Consider the following 26,176-nt stretch of genomic DNA (forward strand, 5'->3'; position numbering starts at 1 on the left):
CTGCAGGCTTTATTAGGTACCCTACTGCAGGCTTTTAGGTACCCTACTGCAGGCTTTTAGGTACCCTACTGCAGGCTTTTAGGTACCCTACTGCAGGCTTTTAGGTACCCTACTGCAGGCTTTTAGGTACCCTACTGCAGGCTTTTAGGTACCCTACTGCAGGCTTTTAGGTACCCTACTGCAGGCTTTTAGGTACCCTACTGCAGGCTTTTAGGTACCCTACTGCAGGCTTTTAGGTACCCTACTGCAGGCTTTAAGGTACCCTACTGCAGGCTTTAAGGTACCCTACTGCAGGCTTTAAGGTACCCTACTGCAGGCTTTATTAGGTACCCTACTGCAGGCATTATTAGGTACCCTACTGCAGGCTTTATTAGGTACCCTACTGCAGGCTTTATTAGTGACCCTACTGCAGGCTTTATAATGTAATTTGATTGATTGACTGATCTAGCAACACACACGTTCCAGAAGAACTCAAATACATTTTTTGTGGCTCTGAATATTAATACATACTTTTAAAATACATAAGATAATTATAATGTTCATAATACCAGTGGAGGATGGGAAGTGATGATTGGTTGACAGACCTGAGGCTGTGCGAGGCACCTCCCCCTGGGCAGAGATGTTGCTCTGTGGTTGGTTCATAGCTGCAGGTTTGTCTACATGGAAACCCATCCTGTAATCAACCTGTAGGGGAGGGGCGGAAAGAAGGATGAGTGAGAGGCCGGCCGGCCGGCCGACAGAGTGAGAGTGACCGGCCGGCCGACAGAGAGAGAGTGACCGGCCGGCCGACAGAGAGAGAGTGACCGGCCGGCCGACAGAGAGAGAGTGACCGGCCGGCCGACAGAGTGAGAGTGACCGGCCGGCCGACAGAGAGAGAGTGACCGGCCGGCCGACAGAGAGAGAGTGACCGGCCGGCCGACAGAGAGAGTGACCGGCCGGCCGACAGAGAGAGAGAGTGACCGGCCGGCCGACAGAGAGTGACCGGCCGGCCGACAGAGAGTGACCGGCCGGCCGACAGAGAGTGACGGCCGGCCGGCCGACAGAGAGTGACCGGCCGGCCGACAGAGAGTGACCGGCCGGCCGACAGAGAGTGACCGGCCGGCCGACAGAGAGTGACCGGCCGGCCGACAGAGAGTGACCGGCCGGCCGAGTGAGAGACCAAGCGTGTACCTTATCCTTGGAGCGCCAGGTGAAGTGCAGGCTGTTGGTCTCGCTGGGTACAGGCAGGATGAAGGAGAGCGCATAGTGGTTTACCACGTCATCCCTCACGTAGTACAGCTCTGCATCTAGACCTGCAACACACACACACACACACACACACACACACACGGTTAGTGCAACATAAACACCTGAAAGAATGAGAAAAAACACAGGGAAGGGCATTTGAAATAATTTCACTATTTGAATAATTCATTGAAAAAACTATGGGAAATCTGGATAGTGGAAACATGTGTTTTTATTTTACACACAATACCCCAGACAAATGTTTACTGCACAGGCTGTGGGAGAGATTGTGTCTACAGCAGGACATGGGCCAGTAGTGTGAGAGACTAGGGAGAGATGTTGTCTACAGCAGGGCGGGGATGGACAGGGGCCGGTGGTGTGTGAGACTAGGGAGAGATGCTGTCTACAGCAGGGCGGGGATGGACAGGGGCCGGTGGTGTGTGAGACTAGGGAGAGATGTTGTCTACAGCAGGGCGGGGATGGACAGGGACCGGTGGTGTGTGAGACTAGGGAGAGATGCTGTCTACAGCAGGACAGGGGCCAGTGGTGTGAGAGACTAGGGAGAGATGTTGTCTACAGCAGGGCGGGGATGAACAGGGGCCGGTGGTGTGTGAGACTAGGGAGAGATGCTGTCTACAGCAGGACAGGGGCCAGTGGTGTGAGAGACTAGGGAGAGATGCTGTCTACAGCAGGACAGGGGCCAGTAGTGTGAGAGACTAGGGAGAGATGCTGTCTACAGCTGGACAGGGGCCAGTAGTGTGAGAGACTAGGGAGAGAGAAAAATTTGCCAGACTCGTACTAGTTAGACAAACTTGTTATCCATCATTCCATCTGGCAGTGCTTCCGTTGTATCAAATCTATGTAAAGTATCTAGCTGAAACAGACAGATGTTAGCTACCTAACCAACTGAAGCGAAGTTGCCGCGCTACCTAACCAACTGAAGAGATGTTGCCGCGCTACCTAACCAACTGAAGCGATGTTGCCGCGCTACCTAACCAACTGAAGCGATGTTGCCGCGCTACCTAACCAACTGAAGCGGTGTTGTCGCGCTACCTAACCAACTGAAGCGGTGTTGCCGCGCTCCTCGTCCTGGTCTACAACATCGTTCAGATTAAACAGCCTACCTGAGGGTTGCTGGTTGTAGCCTACTCCTTCAGCTAACTTCATTTGGACATTTTAATTCATTTTGTATTGATTACAGATCTCCCAATTCCAGCAGTGATTTATACTGTATATACACTAGATGGCTGACAGGGGGTGCTGTTTTGAAGCCACCGCACCTCCATTTTAGGTACTCCTCCCATTCTAAAATAACATATTTTTGGAAGCTATATTCATTTATTAAATGTCTACATTTGTTTTACTACATGTATTCTATTACAGACACCTTAATGCTTTTAAATTAAAATTGTGCTAAACATAAAAAATGTATACAAAAACATTTCCTTAGAGTATACATTTCTTTGAAAGTACTAATGTTACTGTCCCTACTGAAAAATACAGTGCCACCAGAAAGCATTCATAACCCAGGACTTATTCCACATGTGTTACAGCCTGAATTCAATATGGATGGAATTAATTTCCTTCCCTCTGGCCCATCTACACACAATACCCCATAATGACAAAGTGAAAACAAGTTTAGAAACTTTTGTCCAATATTTTTAAAATAAAATATCTAAATTTACATAAGTATTCACACCCCTGAGTCAATACTTGTTAGAAATCACCTTTGGTGGTGATAAGAGCTAACAGAGTCTTCCTGGGTAAATCTAAGAACTTTGCACACTTTGATTATACAATATTTCCACAAATTCTCATGAAAGTTAAAGCTTTGTCAAGTTGATCATTGCTAGTCAGCCATTTTACCATCTCATCATAGATTTTACCGATGACAAGCATACTCATAACATGATGCAGCCACCACCACGGTTGACAATATGAAGAGTGGTACCCTTCCTCTCCGGCAACTGAGTTAGGAAGGACTCCTGTATGTTTTTAGTGACTGGATGTATTGATACACCATCCAAAGCTGGGTTTAACATTAGGAAAATGTGGCGCAGTTCATTTGACCTGCATCATTTTTTTAAATTTATAGGACATTTGAGAACATTACCGGACCCATATGCATTTAGTGCGTAACCACGGTGCTCAGGATGAAAGAAATCACATTTAGAATATGGTAATTCATATTAACAGAACGTGAAATGTTGATGATGCAACAATGTACAGTCCTTCTTTAGTGAATTCTGATGTGCACTGATGTTAGAATACCGGTCCAGATTTACGTTTCTCTCAGCCAACAAGCCAAGTAACGAAACACCAAAATCACTAGCCTATGTCATCGTACTTTCCCCCAACAGTTAACCTACTCTATTGGTCAGCTTTTTGAGAAAAATGTGGCTTTGAGAAAGAAAATGTGCCTGTTCCAAAAGACTGGGACAGTTGTGGGATGATATTTGGGATCTTCATACAACCAGTAGGACGAGAATACACAACATAAAAACATTAAAAAGCAATACATCTGATAAACAGATCAAAGTTTAGCTTAACCTAATATGTTTTACATTAGCAGCGCAGCAATGCACACAAGGCAGTAGGCGACACCTACTGGTAGGTCCCATAATGCACACAAGGCAGTAGGCGACACCTACTGGTAGGTCCCATAATGCACACAAGGCAGTAGGCGACACCTACTGGTAGGTCCCATAATGCACACAAGGCAGTAGGCGACACCTACTGGTAGGTCCCATAATGCACACAAGGCAGTAGGCGACACCTACTGGTCGGTCCCATAATGCACACAAGGCAGTAGGCGACACCTACTGGTCGGTCCCATAATGCACACAAGGCAGTAGGCGACACCTACTGGTAGGTCCCATAATGCACACAAGGCAGTAGGCGACACCTACTGGTAGGTCCCATAATGCACACAAGGCAGTAGGCAAGTGAAAGGCTAATATTGTCACCCATCAGACTATTCTTGATTTAATCTCATCTTTACATAGACTAAATAATATATGGTGTGAAATTTGTTTTGATTTAGAATGGATCATGATCATGCATCTGTATTGAAACAGGGGCAGTGGGAAAAAATACCTGCCATCTATGCATTTAAATAGCGAAGAGAGGACACTTTTCCCCGTGGTTCATGTTCATGCCAGCCAGGTAGGCTATACTCCTGTTGTAAAGAGAAGCAATGTGCTTCATATTAGGAAAGTTGAGAAATAAATAAATATAGTAGGTCTTGCCTATTGAAAACTGATGGGGTTCCTCCTCTTTTTAATAGAGGCCATCACTCTTGTTTTCTCACGCAAGCTCAAGGGCTCTCATGAAGTGTTTGATTAGAATTTTGATTACATTTGAATTGATGTCAGAGTGATTAGAGGGACAATAGAGCACTGAGTACCAGGCAGTTAACAAGTTTGGTGGCTAGTAATGACCATCAGCTGCATCAGAGCTTGGAGAAGCCTAATTACCGTGACTTAACGGTCATGTGGAATTTGACTGGCTTCATGACTCGTGACCACCAGCGTGACAGTAATGTGATCACCACAACAGCCCTAGTCCCAGGTCCAGAGTTCAGATTGAGGGCCCTATTTAGTACACTACCTTTAACTACTTCCCCCACCGGGCCCTGTGAACTACTTCCCCCACCGGGCCCTGGTCTAAAGTAGTGCACCACAGTGCAAATGTTAAAAACATTAAAATTATCTTTTTATTCTAATCAGTTTCTTAGGGAAAAGCCAATGATCTCTATTTTGTTGGATTGAACCAATAAGAACCAGTCAAAACAAACAAAAAATGTGATGTTCCTTTTATCCATTCGGAAAATACTAATTTACTTTAAAAATACTATTTGGGGTATATGGTACAATGCCGCCATAGGTTAAAAAGGTACTGCATATTCTCAGTCTTTTGCTAAAATGCAAGTTATAGGGGAAAGCCAGCAGACAAATCTCTCTCCATGAGTAGAACAAGGAGAGACATGCCACTCATTAGTCACCATTCACAAAACAACGACGACTCAGCTTCCAACACAAAATCAGCACAGTATCAAGGGCCGCCTGCCTGGGGATGAGCTGTATTTTATAGGAAAACACAAGGTCATCTAAACACTTCCTAAATGTTTACGAGCTAAAACACAGCTGGCTTTAAAACAATTCCTAAATGTACAAGCTACGACAGCTGGTTTTAAAACAATTCCAAAATGTACGAGCTAAGACACAGCTGGTTATCCCATTTCAGGAGGTTTTCTGGCGATGGTGTTACATACTGGCATTAGGCTGTGTGTGTGTGTGTGTGTGTGTGTGTGTGTGTGTGTGTGTGTGTGTGTGTGTGTGTGTGTGTGTGTGTGTGTGTGTGTGTGTGTGTGTGTGTGTGTGTGTGTGTGTGTAATGAAATCCCCCTTCGTGCCCTGGGGCAGCCCTATCAGTCCTGTGGGCCCCCGTCTGACTGAGAGGACAGGAGCAGCACAGCGGAGCCTGTTTAACAGTCTCTCTAATATTCAAAGAAAAGAGAAATGTGCCCAATACCCCAGGGCTTTCCTACCCCAGGGCTTTCCTGCCCCAATACCCCAGGGCTTTCCTGCCCCAATACCCCAGGGCTTTCCTGCCCCAATACCCCAGGGCTTTCCTGCCCCAATACCCCAGGGCTTTCCTGCCCCAATACCCCAGGGCTTTCCTGCCCCAATACCCCAGGGCTTTCCTGCCCCAATACCCCAGGGCTTTCCTGCCCCAATACCCCAGGGCTTTCCTGCCCCAATACCCCAGGGCTTTCCTGCCCCAATACCCCAGGGCTTTCCTGCCCCAATACCCCAGGGCTTTCCTGCCCCAATACCCCAGGGCTTTCCTGCCCCAATACCCCAGGGCTTTCCTGCCCCAATACCCCAGGGCTTTCCTGCCCCAATACCCCAGGGCTTTCCTGCCCCAATACCCCAGGGCTTTCCTGCCCCAATACCCCAGGGCAAGCCAAAATCTCAGAGCTCTCCCTTTCTCTCCCCCCCACCCCACGCTTGGAGCCCACAAAAAGGTTAGGGCCGGCTCTGACTACAATAGTGGGTACATAGACCTGCAAGGAGAAAAACAAGTCCCTGGTAATGGGAGAATTCCCCAGAGTAATGTGTGGATCTCTCCTTCTAGCAAAACAACAGCTTTACATTCCTCAGGTTCCACCTCTCTCTGTCAGTCACAGCCTTATCTGGGTCTTATCGAGCTTACCTCCATACATGTAGACTGTCTCCCTCTGTGGGTTGGTAACTTGCTAGGGCTGTTCTAAGGTAAGGTACATGTCAAAGACAATTGGTGTTTCTCAATATTGCATATGAAGCACGGAACAGTCAGCATAAGAGTCCAACTCAACGTAAGAGAAAAACCAGAGGGCAGTAAGGGAAGAAAACAGAGGGCAGTAAGAGAAAAAACCAGAGGGCAGTAAGAGAAAAAACAGAGGGCAGTAAGAGAAAAAACAGAGGGCAGTAAGAAAAAAAACAGAGGGCAGTGAGAAAAAAAACAGAGGGCAGTGAGAAAAAAGAGGGCAGTGAGAAAAAACAGAGGGCAGTAAGAGAAAACAGAGGGCAGTAAGAGAAAACAGAGGGCAGTAAGAGAAAACAGAGGGCAGTAAGAGAAAACAGAGGGCAGTAAGCATGCATCGATGCAAGCTTCAACTGAAATATTCCCAGGATTGTTGACGTAATGTGACAAGCACGTAAAAAAAAAAGTGATGCCAAATGTCTTGACTTTGAGCTGAAGCAAGAGAAAATAAAACTGACTTCAGAATGACAAGTTGCCCACTCATCACATATGTTGCCTGACTACAATATTGTATTGTAGTTCATTCAGAACTGTCAGCTCCACAGTTATACAGTAATTGTGTCAGCCCCACGGGATAACAGATGAAGAATTGGTTGATAACATTGGCCATCTACGCTTCATAACATTAGGTTTAGGTTTTTTTTTACATGTAAAACTACCTGGTTAGCTAGATAATTATGAAGTTAGCTAGACGATTACTATTCACATATAGCCAGCTGATAATTATGAAGTTAGCTAGACGATTACTATTCACATATAGCCAGCTGATAATTATGAAGTTAGCTAGACGATTACTATTCACATATAGCTAGCTGATAATTATGAAGTTAGCTAGACGATTACTATTCACATATAGCTAGCTGATAATTATGAAGTTAGCTAGACGAATACTATTCACATATAGCCAGCTACCCACACAGCCAGAAAAGAGCAACCAGCTACCTGGAGGGATAACTCTGGTCCTGAAGCCCTGGGTAAACACAGGGTGCACATTCCAAATTGAACCATATTCCCTATATAGTGCACTACTTTTGATTCATCAAAGCCACAGAGGCACTATTTTGGGAATAGGGTGCCATAGGGTCCTGGTCTAAAGTAGTGCACTATATAGGGAATAGGGTGCCATAGGGTCCTGGTCTAAAGTAGTGCACTATATAGGGAATAGGGTGCCATAGGTTCCTGGTCTAAAGTAGTACACTATATAGGGAATAGGGTGCCATAGGGTCCTGGTCTAAAGTAGTGCACTATATAGGGAATAGGGTGCCATAGGGTCCTGGTCTAAAGTAGTGCACTATATAAGGAATAGGGTGCCATTTAGGGACATGGACCATCATGTTGGCTGGGTAAGGAGAGGAGCTGTGGATCATGTTGCAGCCCATAGAGCGGGAGGACAATAGGTTTTAGCAGGGGTGGGTGGGTGGTAGCCAGGTAGTAGGATGACACAGCCCAGCCAGGTAGGTAGGTAGAACAAAGACTTTCCTGTGTAACTGCACCTCCCAGAGTCTCTTTCTAAGCAGAGCCTCCATCCGTGAGAGCACAGGAGATAAACACCGAGTCCCCCGTCTGGCCCCTCCAGACAGATAATCTGGGCAGGCTCGGCAGCGTAACAGGGCTAAAGCTATGGGACAGTGAGGCGAGGTAAACAAATGCAAATGTCTTGGATTGCAGTTTCTCCAGCTTTGAAGGTAAGGAAACAAAGTCATTTAATGATTTGGGTGGACGAGGCTACCCCGGTAGTACTCGACCCTACCCGTAACCCCCTCCCTGATGTAACTCCCATTACCACCGTCCTGGTATAACTACAGTTACCCTGCTTCAAACTATCAACCCTAAACAACCCCCATGATGCTTTGTTCCCCCATCGCCTCTCATCTCATCTCATCTTTTCTACCCTCCTCTCCTCTCATCCTCCTCTTTGCCTCCCCTCCAGATGTCTGCTGTAGAGACAAGAAAGAGAATAAGAAAATAAGTTTCAGTCACGGAAATAAAAGTGCTGAAAACATGTTGTTTCAGTATTTAAAATGAAGATGGAGAACAGGTATAGTATAGGATTAAAAACACTGGAGTTTTACTGCAGGTAAAACCTACTAGTGTAAGCTAAAGCTACAGCTACCAAGCAAAGAAAATACAGTTGAAGTCAGAAGTTTACATAAAATAGTTTTAATGACTCCAAACTAAGTGTTCAAACCACTCCACAAATTTCTTATTAACAAACTATAGTTTTGGCAAGTCGGTTAAGACATCTACTCTGTGCATGACAAGTAATTTTTCCAACAATTGTTTACAGACAGATTATTTAATTTATAATTCACTGTATCACAATTCCAGTGGGTCAGAAGTTCACATACACTAAGTTGACTGTGCCTTTAAAAAGCTTGGAAAACTCCAGAAAATGATGTCATGGCTTTAGAAGCTTCTGATAGGCTAATTGACTTCATTTGAGTCATTTGGAGGTGTACCTGTGGATGTATTTCAAGGCCTGCCTTCAAACTCTATGCCTCTTTGCTTGACATCATGGGAAAATCAAAAGAAGTCATCCAAGACATCAGAAAAATAATAATTGTAGACCTTCACAAGTCAGGTTCATCCTTGGGAGAAATTTCAAAACACCTGAAGGAACCACGTTCCTCTGTACAAACAATAGTACGCATGTATAAACATCATGGGACCACGCAGCCATCATACCGCTCAGGATGGAGACGCGTTTTGTCTTCTAGAGACTAACGTTCTTTGGTGCGAAACGTGCAAATCAATCCCAGAACAACTGCAAAGGACCTTGTGAAGATGCTGGAGGAAACCGGTATAAAAGTACCTATATCCACAGTAAAACAAGGAAGAAGCCACTGCTCCAAAACCGCCATAAAAAAGCCAGACTACGGTTTGCAACTACACATGGGGACAAAGAAATATCCTCTGGTCTGATGAAACAAAAATAGAAGTATTTGGCAATAATGAACATCGTTGTGTTTGGAGGGAAAAGGGGGACGCTTGCAAGGCGAAGAACACCATCCCAACCGTGAAGTACGGGGGTGGCAGCATCATGTTGTGGGGGTACTTTGCTGCAGGAGGGACTGGTGTACTTCACCAAATAGATGGCATCGTGAGGTAGGAAAATGATGTGGATATATTGAAGCAACATCTCAAGACATCAGTCAGGAAGTTAAAGTTTGGTCGCAAATGGGTCTTTCAAATGGACAATGACCCCAAGCACACTTCCAAAGTTGTGGCAAATGGGATTAAGGACAAAAAGTCAAGGTATTGGAGTGGCCATCACAAAGCCCTGACCTCAATCCTATAGAAAAGTTGTGGGCAGACCCAAGTCAAACAATTTAAAGGCAATGCTACCAAATACTAATTGAGTATATGTACATTTCTGATGCATTGGGAATGTGATGAAAGAAATAAAAGCTGAAATAACTCATTCTCTCTACTATTATTCTGACTTTTCACATTCCTAAAGTAAAGTGGTGATCCTAACTGACCTAAAACAGAGAATCTTTACTAGTATTAAATGTCAGGAATGGTGAAAAACTGAGTTTAACTGTATTTGGCTAAGGTGTATGTAAACTTCCGACTTCAACTGCAAATACAAATAAATCGATACAACAAGACAAAAGTAGCATCGTCCAAAATAATATTGGGATATGTTAACTATCGATACCCCCCACAGCATATGTCCCAGCATTTGGACTGATATCAGACAAATAAACACTGGTATGAACTGAACACTGATCAGTGTCTTTGAGAAACTCCCAGTGTCCAGGTCTCCATCACATCAACATAGTGGATGCCTAGTCCCAGTGTCCAGGTCTCCATCACATCAACATAGTGGATGCCTAGTCCCAGTGTCCAGGTCTCCATCACATCAACATAGTGGATGCCTAGTCCCAGTGTCCAGGTCTCCATCACATCAACATAGTGGATGCCTAGTCCCAGTGTCCAGGTCTCCATCACATCAACATAGTGGATGCCTAGTCCCAGTGTCCAGGTCTCTAACATCAACATAGTGGATGCCTAGTCCCAGTGTCCAGGTCTCCATCACATCAACATAGTGGATGCCTAGTCCCAGTGTCCAGGTCTCCATCACATCAACATAGTGGATGCCTAGTCCCAGTGTCCAGGTCTCCATCACATCAACATAGTGGATGCCTAGTCCCAGTGTCCAGGTCTCCATCACATCAACATAGTGGATGCCTAGTCCCAGTGTCCAGGTCTCCATCACATCAACAGAGTGGATGCCTAGTCCCGGTGTCCAGGTCTCCATCACATCAACATAGTGGATGCCTAGTCCCGGTGTCCAGGTCTCCATCACATCAACATAGTGGATGCCTAGTCCCAGTGTCCAGGTCTCCATCACATCAACATAGTGGATGCCTAGTCCCAGTGTCCAGGTCTCCATCACATCAACATAGTGGATGCCTAGTCCCAGTGTCCAGGTCTCCATCACATCAACAGAGTGGATGCCTAGTCCCAGTGTCCAGGTCTCTAACATCAACAGAGTGGATGCCTAGTCCCAGTGTCCAGGTCTCCATCACATCAACAGAGTGGATGCCTAGTCCCAGTGTCCAGGTCTCCATCACATCAACATAGTGCATGCCTAGTCCCAGTGTCCAGGTCTCCATCACATCAACAGAGTGGATGCCTAGTCCCAGTGTCCAGGTCTCCATCACATCAACATAGTGGATGCCTAGTCCCAGTGTCCAGGTCTCCATCACATCAGAGTGGATGCCTAGTCCCGGTGTCCAGGTCTCCATCACATCAACATAGTGGATGCCTAGTCCCGGTGTCCAGGTCTCCATCACATCAACATAGTGGATGCCTAGTCCCAGTGTCCAGGTCTCCATCATCAACATAGTGGATGCCTAGTCCCAGTGTCCAGGTCTCCATCACATCAACATAGTGGATGCCTAGTCCCAGTGTCCAGGTCTCCATCACATCAACATAGTGGATGCCTAGTCCCAGTGTCCAGGTCTCCATCACATCAACATAGTGGATGCCTAGTCCCAGTGTCCAGGTCTCCATCACATCAACATAGTGGATGCCTAGTCCCAGTGTCCAGGTCTCTAACATCAACATAGTGGATGCCTAGTCCCAGTGTCCAGGTCTCCATCACATCAACATAGTGGATGCCTAGTCCCAGTGTCCAGGTCTCTAACATCAACATAGTGGATGCCTAGTCCCAGTGTCCAGGTCTCCATCACATCAACATAGTGGATGCCTAGACCCAGTGTCCAGGTCTCCATCACATCAACATAGTGGATGCCTAGTCCCAGTGTCCAGGTCTCCATCACATCAACAGAGTGGATGCCTAGTCCCGGTGTCCAGGTCTCCATCACATCAACATAGTGGATGCCTAGTCCCAGTGTCCAGGTCTCCATCACATCAACATAGTGGATGCCTAGTCCCAGTGTCCAGGTCTCCATCACATCAACATAGTGGATGCCTAGTCCCAGTGTCCAGGTCTCCATCACATCAACATAGTGGATGCCTAGTCCCAGTGTCCAGGTCTCCATCACATCAACATAGTGGATGCCTAGTCCCAGTGTCCAGGTCTCCATCACATCAACATAGTGGATGCCTAGTCCCAGTGTCCAGGTCTCCATCACATCAACATAGTGGATGCCTAGTCCCAGTGTCCAGGTCTCCATCACATCAACATAGTGGATGCCTAGTCCCAGTGTCCAGGTCTCCATCACATCAACATAGTGGATGCCTAGTCCCAGTGTCCAGGTCTCCATCACATCAACATAGTGGATGCCTAGTCCCAGTGTCCAGGTCTCCATCACATCAACATAGTGGATGCCTAGTCCCAGTGTCCAGGTCTCTAACATCAACATAGTGGATGCCTAGTCCCAGTGTCCAGGTCTCTAACATCAACATAGTGGATGCCTAGTCCCAGTGTCCAGGTCTCCAACATCAACATAGTGGATGCCTAGTCCCAGTGTCCAGGTCTCCATCACATCAACATAGTGGATGCCTAGTCCCAGTGTCCAGGTCTCCATCACATCAACATAGTGGATGCCTAGTCCCAGTGTCCAGGTCTCCATCACATCAACATAGTGGATGCCTAGTCCCAGTGTCCAGGTCTCCATCACATCAACATAGTGGATGCCTAGTCCCAGTGTCCAGGTCTCCATCACATCAACATAGTGGATGCCTAGTCCCAGTGTCCAGGTCTCCATCACATCAACATAGTGGATGCCTAGTCCCAGTGTCCAGGTCTCCATCACATCAACATAGTGGATGCCTAGTCCCAGTGTCCAGGTCTCCATCACATCAACATAGTGGATGCCTAGTCCCAGTGTCCAGGTCTCCATCACATCAACATAGTGGATGCCTAGTCCCAGTGTCCAGGTCTCCATCACATCAACATAGTGGATGCCTAGTCCCAGTGTCCAGGTCTCCATCACATCAACATAGTGGATGCCTAGTCCCAGTGTCCAGGTCTCCATCACATCAACATAGTGGATGCCTAGTCCCAGTGTCCAGGTCTCCATCACATCAACATAGTGGATGCCTAGTCCCAGTGTCCAGGTCTCCATCACATCAACATAGTGGATGCCTAGTCCCAGTGTCCAGGTCTCCATCACATCAACATAGTGGATGCCTAGTCCCAGTGTCCAGGTCTCCATCACATCAACATAGTGGATGCCTAGTCCCAGTGTCCAGGTCTCCATCACATCAACATAGTGGATGCCTAGTCCCAGTGTCCAGGTCTCTAACATCAACATAGTGGATGCCTAGTCCCAGTGTCCAGGTCTCGAACATCAACATAGTGGATGCCTAGTCCCAGTGTCCAGGTCTCCATCACATCAACATAGTGGATGCCTAGTCCCAGTGTCCAGGTCTCCATCACATCAACATAGTGGATGCCTAGTCCCAGTGTCCAGGTCTCTAACATCAACATAGTGGATGCCTAGTCCCAGTGTCCAGGTCTCTAACATCAACATAGTGGATGCCTAGTCCCAGTGTCCAGGTCTCTAACATCAACATAGTGGATGCCTAGTCCCAGTGTCCAGGTCTCCATCACATCAACATAGTGGATGCCTAGTCCCAGTGTCCAGGTCTCCATCACATCAACATAGTGGATGCCTAGTCCCAGTGTCCAGGTCTCCATCACATCAACATAGTGGATGCCTAGTCCCAGTGTCCAGGTCTCCATCACATCAACATAGTGGATGCCTAGTCCCAGTGTCCAGGTCTCCATCACATCAACATAGTGGATGCCTAGTCCCAGTGTCCAGGTCTCTAACATCAACATAGTGGATGCCTAGTCCCAGTGTCCAGGTCTCCATCACATCAACATAGTGGATGCCTAGTCCCAGTGTCCAGGTCTCCATCACATCAACATAGTGGATGCCTAGTCCCAGTGTCCAGGTCTCCATCACATCAACATAGTGGATGCCTAGTCCCAGTGTCCAGGTGTCCATCACATCAACATAGTGGATGCCTAGTCCCAGTGTCCAGGTCTCCATCACATCAACATAGTGGATGCCTAGTCCCAGTGTCCAGGTCTCCATCACATCAACATAGTGGATGCCTAGTCCCAGTGTCCAGGTCTCCATCACATCAACATAGTGGATGCCTAGTCCCAGTGTCCAGGTCTCCATCACATCAACATAGTGGATGCCTAGTCCCAGTGTCCAGGTCTCCATCACATCAACATAGTGGATGCCTAGTCCCAGTGTCCAGGTCTCCATCACATCAACATAGTGGATGCCTAGTCCCAGTGTCCAGGTCTCTAACATCAACATAGTGGATGCCTAGTCCCAGTGTCCAGGTCTCCATCACATCAACATAGTGGATGCCTAGTCCCAGTGTCCAGGTCTCTAACATCAACATAGTGGATGCCTAGTCCCAGTGTCCAGGTCTCCATCACATCAACATAGTGGATGCCTAGTCCCAGTGTCCAGGTCTCTAACATCAACATAGTGGATGCCTAGTCCCAGTGTCCAGGTCTCCATCACATCAACAGTGGATGCCTAGTCCCAGTGTCCAGGTCTCCATCACATCAACATAGTGGATGCCTAGTCCCAGTGTCCAGGTCTCCATCACATCAACATAGTGGATGCCTAGTCCCAGTGTCCAGGTCTCCATCACATCAACATAGTGGATGCCTAGTCCCAGTGTCCAGGTCTCCATCACATCAACATAGTGGATACCTAGTCCCAGTGTCCAGGTCTCCATCACATCAACATAGTGGATGCCTAGTCCCAGTGTCCAGGTCTCCATCACATCAACAGAGTGGATGCCTAGTCCCAGTGTCCAGGTCTCCATCACATCAACATAGTGGATGCCTACTCCCAGTGTCCAGGTCTCTCACACATCAGTACAGAGAAAATAAGAGAAACATTTTAAATATTCAGATGCGTCCTCGGACTAGAAGTTGTTATAAGCGGAGCATGAAGTGCTGAATCGTAGCCTAGATATTTACATCGGGGTAACCACAACTAACTGGGCGAAAGCGTTTGTTGATCATTAAGTGAGCCGTTTAAGAAGTTGTTATGGCTCTTGGTTGAACCTTTGAGGAATGTTTGGTTCACACTTGGCTGAGAATGTACAATAGTGATACTGGTACAGAGTACACTGCCTTGTATAGTTGGGGGTGTTTGGGGTAGACCATCTTGTCAACATACGGGGTGTTTGGACCTCATTACCATGCCAACCTTAGTAATAAATTACACCTCTTTTAAAACTTCTGTATAAGAGCCCCCCCCCCCTCCACACAGACGGTCCTCTGTATAAGAGACACCCCCTCCACACAGACGGTCTTCTGTATAAGAGACCCCCCCGCCCTCCACACAGACGGTCCTCTGTATAAGAGACCCCCCCTCCACACAGACGGTCTTCTGTATACGAGACCCACCCCTCCACACAGATGGTCTTCTGTATAAGAGACCTCCCCTCCACACAGATGGTCTTCTGTATAAGAGACCTCCCCTCCACACAGATGGTCTTCTGTATAAGAAACCCCCCTCCACACAGATGGTCCTCTGTATAAGAGACACCCCCTCCACACAGACGGTCTTCTGTATAAGAGACCCCCCCGCCCTCCACACAGACGGTCCTCTGTATAAGAGACCCCCCTCCACACAGACGGTCTTCTGTATAAGAGACCCCCTCCACACAGATGGTCTTCTGTATAAGAGACCTCCCCTCCACACAGATGGTCTTCTGTATAAGAGACCTCCCCTCCACACAGATGGTCTTCTGTATAAGAAACCCCCCTCCACACAGATGGTCTTCTGTATAAGAGACCCCCCCACACAGATGGTCTTCTGTATAAGAGCCCCCCTCCACACAGATGGTCTTCTGTATAAGAGACCCCCCTCCACACGGACGGTCTTCTGTATAAGAGACCCCCCTCCACACAGACGGTCTTCTGTATAAGAGACCCCCCTCCACACAGACAGTCTTCTGTATAAGAGACCCCCCCTCCACACAGACAGTCCTCTGTATAAGAGACACCCCCCTCCACACAGATGGTCTTCTGTATAAGAGACACCCCCTCCACACAGATGGTCTTCTGTATAAGAGACCCCCCCCTCCACACAGATGGTCTTCTGTATAAGAGACCCCCCCATCAGTCCTAATACCAACCAGGGGAGTGAGAGATTAGCGTTAGTGGTCAGAGGCTGGGGTCAGAGGCTGGGGTCAGAGACAGTAAAACACTTTCAGATGAGACTCCACTTCCAGGTCAACTTCACAGAGCTGCTGTTCATTTGATTTGGAAATTGATTTGAAGGGGCTCTATGGTGAAACATCAAGCCACAACAGGCTAGTATTATGAGAATTTAGAAACCACAAACATGTGTGGGCGCACACACAGATCTGCAGGGCGCACAAACACACAGATCTGCAGGTCACACACAGATCTGCAAGACACACAAACACACAGATCTGCAGGTCACACACACACAGATCTGCAGGTCACACACACACAGATCTGCAGGTCACACACACACAGATCTGCAGGTCACACACACACAGATCTGCAGGTCACACACACACAGATCTGCAGGTCACACACACAGATCTGCAGGTCACACACACACACACACACACCTGCAGGTCACACACACACACACACACACACACACACACACACACACCTGCAGGTCACACACACACACACACACACCTGCAGGTCACACACACACACACCACACCTGCAGGTCACACACACACACAGATCTGCAGGTCACACACACACACAGATCTGCAGGTCACACACACACACAGATCTGCAGGTCACACACACAGATCTGCAGGTCACACACACACACAGATCTGCAGGTCACACACACACACACACACAGATCTGCAGGTCACACACACACAGATCTGCAGGTCACACACACACACACACACACAGATCTGCAGGTCACACACACACACACACACACACAGATCTGCAGGTCACACACACACACACAGATCTGCAGGTCACACACACACACACAGATCTGCAGGTCACACACACACACAGATCTGCAGGTCACACACACACACAGATCTGCAGGTCACACACACACACACACACAGATCTGCAGGTCACACACACACACACACAGATCTGCAGGTCACACACACACACACACACAGATCTGCAGGTCACACACACACACACACAGATCTGCAGGTCACACACACACACACAGATCTGCAGGTCACACACACACAGATCTGCAGGTCACACACACACAGATCTGCAGGTCACACACACACAGATCTGCAGGTCACACACACACAGATCTGCAGGTCACACACACACAGATCTGCAGGTCACACACACACACAGATCTGCAGGTCACACACACACACAGATCTGCAGGTCACACACACACACACAGATCTGCAGGTCACACACACACACAGATCTGCAGGTCACACACACACACAGATCTGCAGGTCACACACACACACAGATCTGCAGGTCACACACACACACACACACAGATCTGCAGGTCACACACACACACACAGATCTGCAGGTCACACACACACACAGATCTGCAGGTCACACACACACACAGATCTGCAGGTCACACACACACACACACACAGATCTGCAGGTCACACACACACACACACACAGATCTGCAGGTCACACACACACAGATCTGCAGGTCACACACACACACAGAGATCTGCAGGTCACACACACACACAGAGATCTGCAGGTCACACACACACGGAGATCTGCAGGTCACACACACACGGAGATCTGCAGGTCACACACACACACGGAGATCTGCAGGTCACACACACACGGAGATCTGCAGGTCACACACACACGGAGATCTGCAGGTCACACACACACACGGAGATCTGCAGGTCACACACACACACGGAGATCTGCAGGTCACACACACACACACACACACACACACACACACACACACAGATCTGCAGGTCACACACACACAGATCTGCAGGTCACACACACACACAGAGATCTGCAGGTCACACACACACACAGAGATCTGCAGGTCACACACACACACAGAGATCTGCAGGTCACACACACACACACAGAGATCTGCAGGTCACACACACACACAGAGATCTGCAGGTCACACACACACACAGAGATCTGCAGGTCACACACACACACAGAGATCTGCAGGTCACACACACACACAGAGATCTGCAGGTCACACACACACACACAGATCTGCAGGTCACACACACACACAGATCTGCAGGTCACACACACACACAGATCTGCAGGTCACACACACAGATCTGCAGGTCACACACACAGATCTGCAGGTCACAAACACACACAGAGATCTGCAGGTCACACACACACACAGAGATCTGCAGGTCACACACACACACAGATCTGCAGGTCACACACACACACACAGATCTGCAGGTCACACACACACACACAGATCTGCAGGTCACACACACACACACAGATCTGCAGGTCACACACACACACACAGATCTGCAGGTCACACACACACACACAGATCTGCAGGTCACACACACACACACACACAGATCTGCAGGTCACACACACACACACAGATCTGCAGGTCACACACACACACACAGGATCTGCAGGTCACACACACACAGGATCTGCAGGTCACACACACAGGATCTGAGTCTGTCCAGAGGACACCAGGAGGAAATGGGGATCTTTTTAGCCCCACCAGACGAGGGGGGTGGAGAAGAGAGGAGAGAACGCCAGGTGATGAGGGAACTGGAGACAGTTCGCAAAGCACCCAGTGTCAAACAGAAGGATTTACGAGACAAGTCACCAGCCAGACTGTCAGTCATGTGGGGAAACAATTAGTGATGCTTCGGTCTGTGTCGAAGCCTGGAGGAAAATTCTCTGAAGGCTACGTCTGGTTCTCTGAAGGCTACGTCTGGTTCTCTTAAGGCTACGTCTGGTTCTCTTAAGGCTACGTCTGGTTCTCTTAAGGCTACGTCTGGTTCTCTTAAGGCTACGTCTGGTTCTCTTAAGGCTACGTCTGGGTTCCCTTGAAGAGGTCTGGTTCTCTGAATGCTATGTCCGGGTCTGGTTCTCTGAAGGCTAAGTCCGGGTTCCTTTAAGAGGTCTGGTTCTCTCTTTATCCCCAGAGGGATTCTCCTCATGACATGATGGCCCAATTTTTTTTTAATTATCCAAAAGAAAAGAGAAAATAGAATCCCAAAACAACCTTACTCCCAAATAACTGACTAGAACATTCAATGCTCTGAATACGTATCCATAATTATTTTTTATATAACCATGTGTCCATATCCATCCATTCATTTTAGTTGACAGCAGGCAGTGTGTGTTAAAGAGTGGTGTAATATATATATATATATATATATATATATATATACACACATGATAGCAACCCAGGCATTGTGCCAACCTGAAAGGCACCAGAGACTTTTGACAAACAAAGAGCTCATCCTGGGGCTAACACTCAGCCCAGGACTAGTACTGTCGAAAGGACTGCGTAAAAACACCCATTGTAAATGGGCCTCTAGCGAGCAGCTGCATTTCAACCAAACTGGCCAAGTAATATTGGCCCACCGTACAGTTCTCTGGTTCACCTGGCTAGGTAATATTGGCCCACCGTACAACCCTCTGGTTGTTCACCTGACTAGGTAATATTGGCCCACCGTACAGTTCTCTGGTTCACCTGGCTAGGTAATATTGGCCCACCGTACAACCCTCTGGTTGTTCACCTGGCTAGGTAATATTGGCCCACCGTACAGTTCTCTGGTTCACCTGGCTAGGTAATATTGGCCCACCGTACAACCCTCTGGTTGTTCACCTGGCTAGGTAATATTGGCCCACCGTACAGTTCTCTGGTTGTTCACCTGGCTAGGTAATATTGGCCCACCGTACAGTTCTCTGGTTCACCTGGCTAGGTAATATTGGCCCACCGTACAACCCTCTGGTTGTTCACCTGGCTAGGTAATATTGGCCCACCGTACAGTTCTCTGGTTGTTCACCTGGCCAGGTAATATTGGCCCACCGTACAGTTCTCTGGTTGTTCACCTGGCTAGGTAATATTGGCCCACCGTACAGTTCTCTGGTTGTTCACCTGGCTAGGTAATATTGGCCCACCGTACAGTTCTCTGGTTGTTCACCTGGCTAGGTAATATTGGCCCACCGTACAGTTCTCTGGTTGTTCACCTGGCCAGGTAATATTGGCCCACCGTACAGTTCTCTGGTTCACCTGGCTAGGTAATATTGGCCCACCGTACAGTTCTCTGGTTGTTCACCTGGCTAGGTAATATTGGCCCACCGTACAGTTCTCTGGTTGTTCACCTGGCTAGGTAATATTGGCCCACCGTACAGTTCTCTGGTGGTTCACCTGGCCAGGTAATATTGGCCCACCGTACAGTTCTCTGGTTGTTCACCTGGCTAGGTAATATTGGCCCACCGTACAGTTCTCTGGTTGTTCACCTGGCCAGGTAATATTGGCCCACCGTACAGTTCTCTGGTTGTTCACCTGGCTAGGTAATATTGGCCCACCGTACAGTTCTCTGGTTGTTCACCTGGCCAGGTAATATTGGCCCACCGTACAGTTCTCTGGTTCACCTGGCTAGGTAATATTGGCCCACCGTACAGTTCTCTGGTTGTTCACCTGGCTAGGTAATATTGGCCCACCGTACAGTTCTCTGGTTGTTCACCTGGCTAGGTAATATTGGCCCACCGTACAGTTCTCTGGTTGTTCACCTGGCTAGGTAATATTGGCCCACCGTACAGTTCTCTGGTTCACCTGGCTAGGTAATATTGGCCCACCGTACAGTTCTCTGGTTGTTCACCTGGCCAGGTAATATTGGCCCACCGTACAGTTCTCTGGCTGTATAGAATAGATAGTTACATCGCTTAAAATAATAACCCGATATTGTAACGTATTCACAATATTATTGGAGATAGTTGGTTGTACCGGCACCAAAATGACAGTATTTTTCCTTTATAGGTTTTTCTCCAGGAGAGGGAACACTACCAGGCTAATAGAACGAAACAAAGAAACCGAAAACTGTCAGGATCAACTGTCAGGATCAGGATCAACTGTCAGGATCAACTGTCAGGATCAGGATCAACTGTCAGGATCAGGATCAACTGTCAGGATCAGGATCAACTGTCAGACTTGTATCAGTGCAAATGTGTCATAGGCTCTCGCATATCAATGTACCTCAGGAATTCTAGTGATTTGGAAAAAATGATTATAAAGTTACATATCAGAATATTGTTTTTGTGCTTGTTGACTGTAGCTGAAACCAAAACCCAGTATATTCCTTCATAGCTTGTTCTCCAAATTCTCTTAAAATAAAGAGCCAATATGTTTTCAGCACTTATATTTCCATGACTGATTAAAACATCTTTTTCATCTCTCTGCAGCAGACATGGTGAGCAATGTTTGGAACATTGAATCAATATTATTTTTATTTTTTTAAACACATTATCAAATCACAATACATATAGAATCGTGAGAATTCCAATTCATATGGGTACCTAAGTATGGTAATAATATTGCATCGTGAGGTCCCTGACCATTCCTACCCCTGCTTCTTTGGTCCGTAACTCAAACTTCCAGCCCTGATGGTGCCAGTGACTACTATGGACACACCTCACCTGAATGGTCTGGTACGTGCTTTCCTTCTCTCTCGTTAATTAACATTAGTTTCCTGGATGCATTTCTTGACTCTTGACATTCTTCTGAATGATAGTTGAACGAGCCGGGAACGATGGTCAGGGCCTGTATTCATGAAGCCTCTCAGAATGGGAATGCTGATCTAGGATCAGGTCCCCTGTTCATTCAGTAATCTATAAGGCAAAACTGATCCTAGATCAATAGTAATTCATTTGTGGCTCTCAGTAATTTTCCTATTTTCCATTCACAATGATACACTTTCAATTCAATGTGTTTAATGCAGGTCTGAATATATCTATATCTATAGTTCCCTGGACGGCAGATAGTAGGCTGTATAGGGCAGCTGTTGAACAGAAAGGCTGTAATAGAACATTTGCCGATATAGAATGCAACTGCTCAGGAAGCAACAAGGAAACCGAGAGGGGGACACACTACCAGGCTAATAGAACACAACAAGGACACCGAGAGGGGGACACACTACCAGGCTAATAGAACACAACAAGGAAACCGAGAGGGGGACACACTACCAGGCTAATAGAACACAAGGACACCGAGAGGGGGACACACTACCAGGCTAGTGGACAACAACACTAGAGGTGGGACACACTACCAGGCTAGTGGACAACGACACTCGAGGTGGGACACACTACCAGGCTAATAGAACACAACAAGGACACCGAGAGGGGGACACACTACCAGGCTAGTGGACAACAACACTAGAGGTGGGACACACTACATTTACATTTAAGTCATTTAGCAGACGCTCTTATCCAGAGCGACTTACAAATTGGTGCGTTCACCTTATGACATCCAGTGGAGCAGCCACTTTACAATAGTGCACTACCAGGCTAGTGGACAACAACACTCGAGGTGGGACACACTACCAGGCTAGTGGACAACGACACTCGAGGTGGGACACACTACCAGGCTAGTGGACAACGACACTAGAGGTGGGACACACTACCAGGCTAGTGGACAACGACACTAGAGGTGGGACACACTACCAGGCTAGTGGACAACGACACTAGAGGTGGGACACACTACCAGGCTAGTGGACAACGACACTAGAGGTGGGACACACTACCAGGCTAGTGGACAACGACACTAGAGGTAGGTAGAAGGGCTGTAAATGTATGTCACTGACTGAGTCTTTGTCCCCTCTCTGTGGCAGCGTTACCTGTAGGTACTTTAGAGAAGACCCTGGTCCACTGCCTGACAGACCTACTTCTAAAAAGCACTTCTGAGGGAACCTGCCTTATCCCTTACAGTTAGAATACAGCTGGATTTGATTTTACCAAAACAAAAACAAAAACTCATGTTTTCTCTACCAGGAGACGGAGAACGCAACCATACAGGACTAACCAAATTTGACAACCTCCCTTTCAGCCTGATGTGAGACAATCCAGATGGCCTCGTACCAACAAGGAAAAGTGTTTTCTAAAACTGTGGCCATATTACACTACTTAGGCCTATGTCTCACGTAACTACCGTCATATTACACTACTTAGGCCTATGTCTCACGTAACTACCGTCATATTACACTACTTAGGCCTATGTCTCACGTAACTACCGTCATATTACACTACTTAGTTACATTCATAAGACATAGGCCTAAGTAGTGTAATATGACGATAGTAGTGTAATATGACGATAGTAGTGCAATATGACGATAGTAGTGCAATATGACGATAGTTACGTGAGACATAGGCCTAAGTAGTGTAATACAACGATGGCTACGTGAGACATAGGCCTAAGTAGTGTAATATGACGATAGTTACGTGAGACATAGGCCTAAGTAGTGTAATATGACGATAGTAGTGTAATATGACGATAGTAGTGTAATATGACGATAGTAGTGTAATATGACGATAGTTACGTGAGACATAGGCCTAAGTAGTGTAATATAACGATAGTTACATTCATAAGACATAGGCCTAAGTAGTGTAATATAACGATAGGCCTATGTCTTATGAATGTAACTAAGTAGTGTAATATAACGATAGGCCTATGTCTTATGAATGTAACTAAGTAGTGTAATATAACGATAGGCCTATGTCTTATGAATGTAACTAAGTAGTGTAATATAACGATAGGCCTATGTCTTATGAATGTAACTAAGTAGTGTAACATAACAATAGGCCTATGTCTTATGAATGTAACTAAGTAGTGTAATATAACGATAGGCCTACGTCTTATGAATGTAACTAAGTAGTGTAATATAACGATAGGCCTATGTCTTATGAATGTAACGATCACCATAAACGTGCCCGCTCCTGTAAATGCTTAGAACACCAAGACTCCGTCTCCAACGTTGTTTACATGGTGTGTCAGCTCCCGGGATCGGAGCAGACTGATTGTAATGTAAATACAGCCAATCATGTTCCACCATTCAAAAAGCAGCAGAGAAATATGAGACACGGCCGGGGTGTACTCATTAGTCCAAACCGTTGCTAACAGTTTGCTAACGGAAAAAACACTTTTTGCAACAAAAACAAGAGATTATATTGGACAAATTCAGGTAGGTCCCTCCACATTCTGTTTGTTTCCATTTGGTTTCTAGTGAATAATTACTTGCACATCATCATATGCACATCTATAACTCCAGTGTTAATTGGCTAAAATTGTAATTACTTTGCTACTATGGCCTATTTATTGCCTTACCTCCTTACTCCATTTGCACACACTGTATACAGACTTTTCTACTGTATTATTGACTGTATGTTTGTTTATTCCATGTGTAACTCTGTGTTGTTGTCTGTGTCACACTGCTTTGCTTTATCTTGACCAGGTCGCAGTTGTACTGCAGACAGAGATGAGAGGAATAAAATAGAGCGCATTTTAATTGTGCCGTTAGAACGCTGACCGTGGACATTTTGCCTGACAAATAACCTCGACCCCAAAATGTCATGACCATCACAGCCCTAATGTGGTTCTACTTCCCCATATCCTACCCAACTCCTGCGACCCCTGCAGCCGCTAGCTACTCTGCGACCCCTGCAGCCGCTCGCTACTCTGCGACCCCTGCAGCCGCTCGCTACTCTGCGACCCCTGCAGCCGCTCGCTACTCTGCGACCCCTGCAGCCGCTCGCTACTCTGCGACCCCTGCAGCCGCTCGCTACTCTGCGACCCCTGCAGCCGCTCGCTACTCTGCGACCCCTGCAGCCGCTACTCTGCGACCCCTGCAGCCGCTCGCTACTCTGCGACCCCTGCAGCCGCTCGCTACTCTGCGACCCCTGCAGCCGCTAGCTACTCTGCGACCCCTGCAGCCGCTAGCTACTCTGCGACCCCTGCAGCCGCTAGCTACTCTGCGACCCCTGCAGCCACTGCGACCCCTGCAGCCGCTGCAGCCGCTAGCTACTCCGCGACTCCTGCAGCCGCTAGCTACTCCGTGACCGCTGTGAATCCTGCAGCAAAGTGAGTCTGATAAGTATCTGTAAAATGGATTACAGAGCTTTGGAGACCCCAGAGAGAAGGAGAGGAAACGTCTGAGAGGGATGAGTGGAAAGCGAGAACACACGTCTTCTCTATTGGAGTCCAGGGTCAGAGAGAGGAGACGAGAGGGTTTTGCTGTTGATCTCAGGTCTAAGCATACTCCTTATTCAACTAGTGTGTGGTAGGATCGATATCTGGTAGCTGTGCTTGCTACGCCGACCAGTTTTGGTGACAAAACAATAACTTCTTGTAGAAAAACCTAAATAAAGAAGTCCTATTTTTAATGGAATGAATTCAATATGCAGCCAGAAAACGCTTGAATATTGTTTTTAGTCCAACCTCGAGATGACCCCAAAATGGCACCATATTCCTCAAAATGGCACCATATTCCCTTATGTAGTTCACTACTTTTGACCAGGGCCCATTGAGCACCATGTAGGGCATAGGCTGTCATTTAGGACATATCCCCATGATAAAAAAGGCGGGAGCTCCTGATGTTAATGTGATATCCATGTAGCAGAACAGAAGCCCAACTCTAGGTCCGTTCCCCAAAGGATCACAGTCCCTTACAAATGACCCTTTCATTCTCAGTCACTAAATCTGCACAATCACTTTGCTTGCTGCCTGTAGAGGCAGCACCTGTTACCTAAACAAAGGTGAAATAGCCATGGCAGAAGTAGTCTGGGTACCATCTGTTTTGCTATAGTTTCACTCCTTGACACTCCTGTTATGCTAAATGTTGGCATATGACAGAGTACAAGGATCGGAATAATAGCAAAAACAGATTGGTACCCAGGCTGTCAGAAGGATATGCGGCTGCAGGAGTCGCAGAGTAGCTAGCGGCTGCAGGAGTCGCAGAGTAGCTAGCGGCTGCAGGAGTCGCAGAGTAGCTAGCGGCTGCAGGAGTCACAGAGTAGCTAGCGGCTGCAGGAGTCACAGAGTAGCTAGCGGCTGCAGGAGTCACAGAGTAGCTAGCGGCTGCAGGAGTCACAGAGTAGCTAGCGGCTGCAGGAGTCACAGAGTAGCTAGCGGCTGCAGGAGTCACAGAGTAGCTAGCGGCTGCAGGAGTCACAGAGTAGCTAGCGGCTGCAGGAG

The 26,176-nt window shown here is 47.3% G+C and overlaps 1 protein-coding gene across 1 annotated transcript in view; it reads right to left on the bottom strand.

The window, feature by feature from the left end:
* The window catches only part of ryk (receptor like tyrosine kinase), a 94,167-nt gene that overhangs the window by 63,943 nt on the left and 4,048 nt on the right, over nucleotides 1-26,176 (bottom strand). The window contains exons 2-3 of the mRNA XM_046299817.1: nucleotides 1,171-1,292; nucleotides 585-684 (exon numbers count right to left, since the gene is read on the bottom strand). Of these exons, the coding sequence (XP_046155773.1) occupies nucleotides 585-684; nucleotides 1,171-1,292 (222 nt within the window). The remainder of the gene's footprint in view (nucleotides 1-584; nucleotides 685-1,170; nucleotides 1,293-26,176) is intronic.

The sequence above is a fragment of the Oncorhynchus gorbuscha genome, linkage group LG15 (genome assembly GCF_021184085.1).
Source record: "Oncorhynchus gorbuscha isolate QuinsamMale2020 ecotype Even-year linkage group LG15, OgorEven_v1.0, whole genome shotgun sequence".
NCBI lineage: Eukaryota > Metazoa > Chordata > Actinopteri > Salmoniformes > Salmonidae > Oncorhynchus > Oncorhynchus gorbuscha.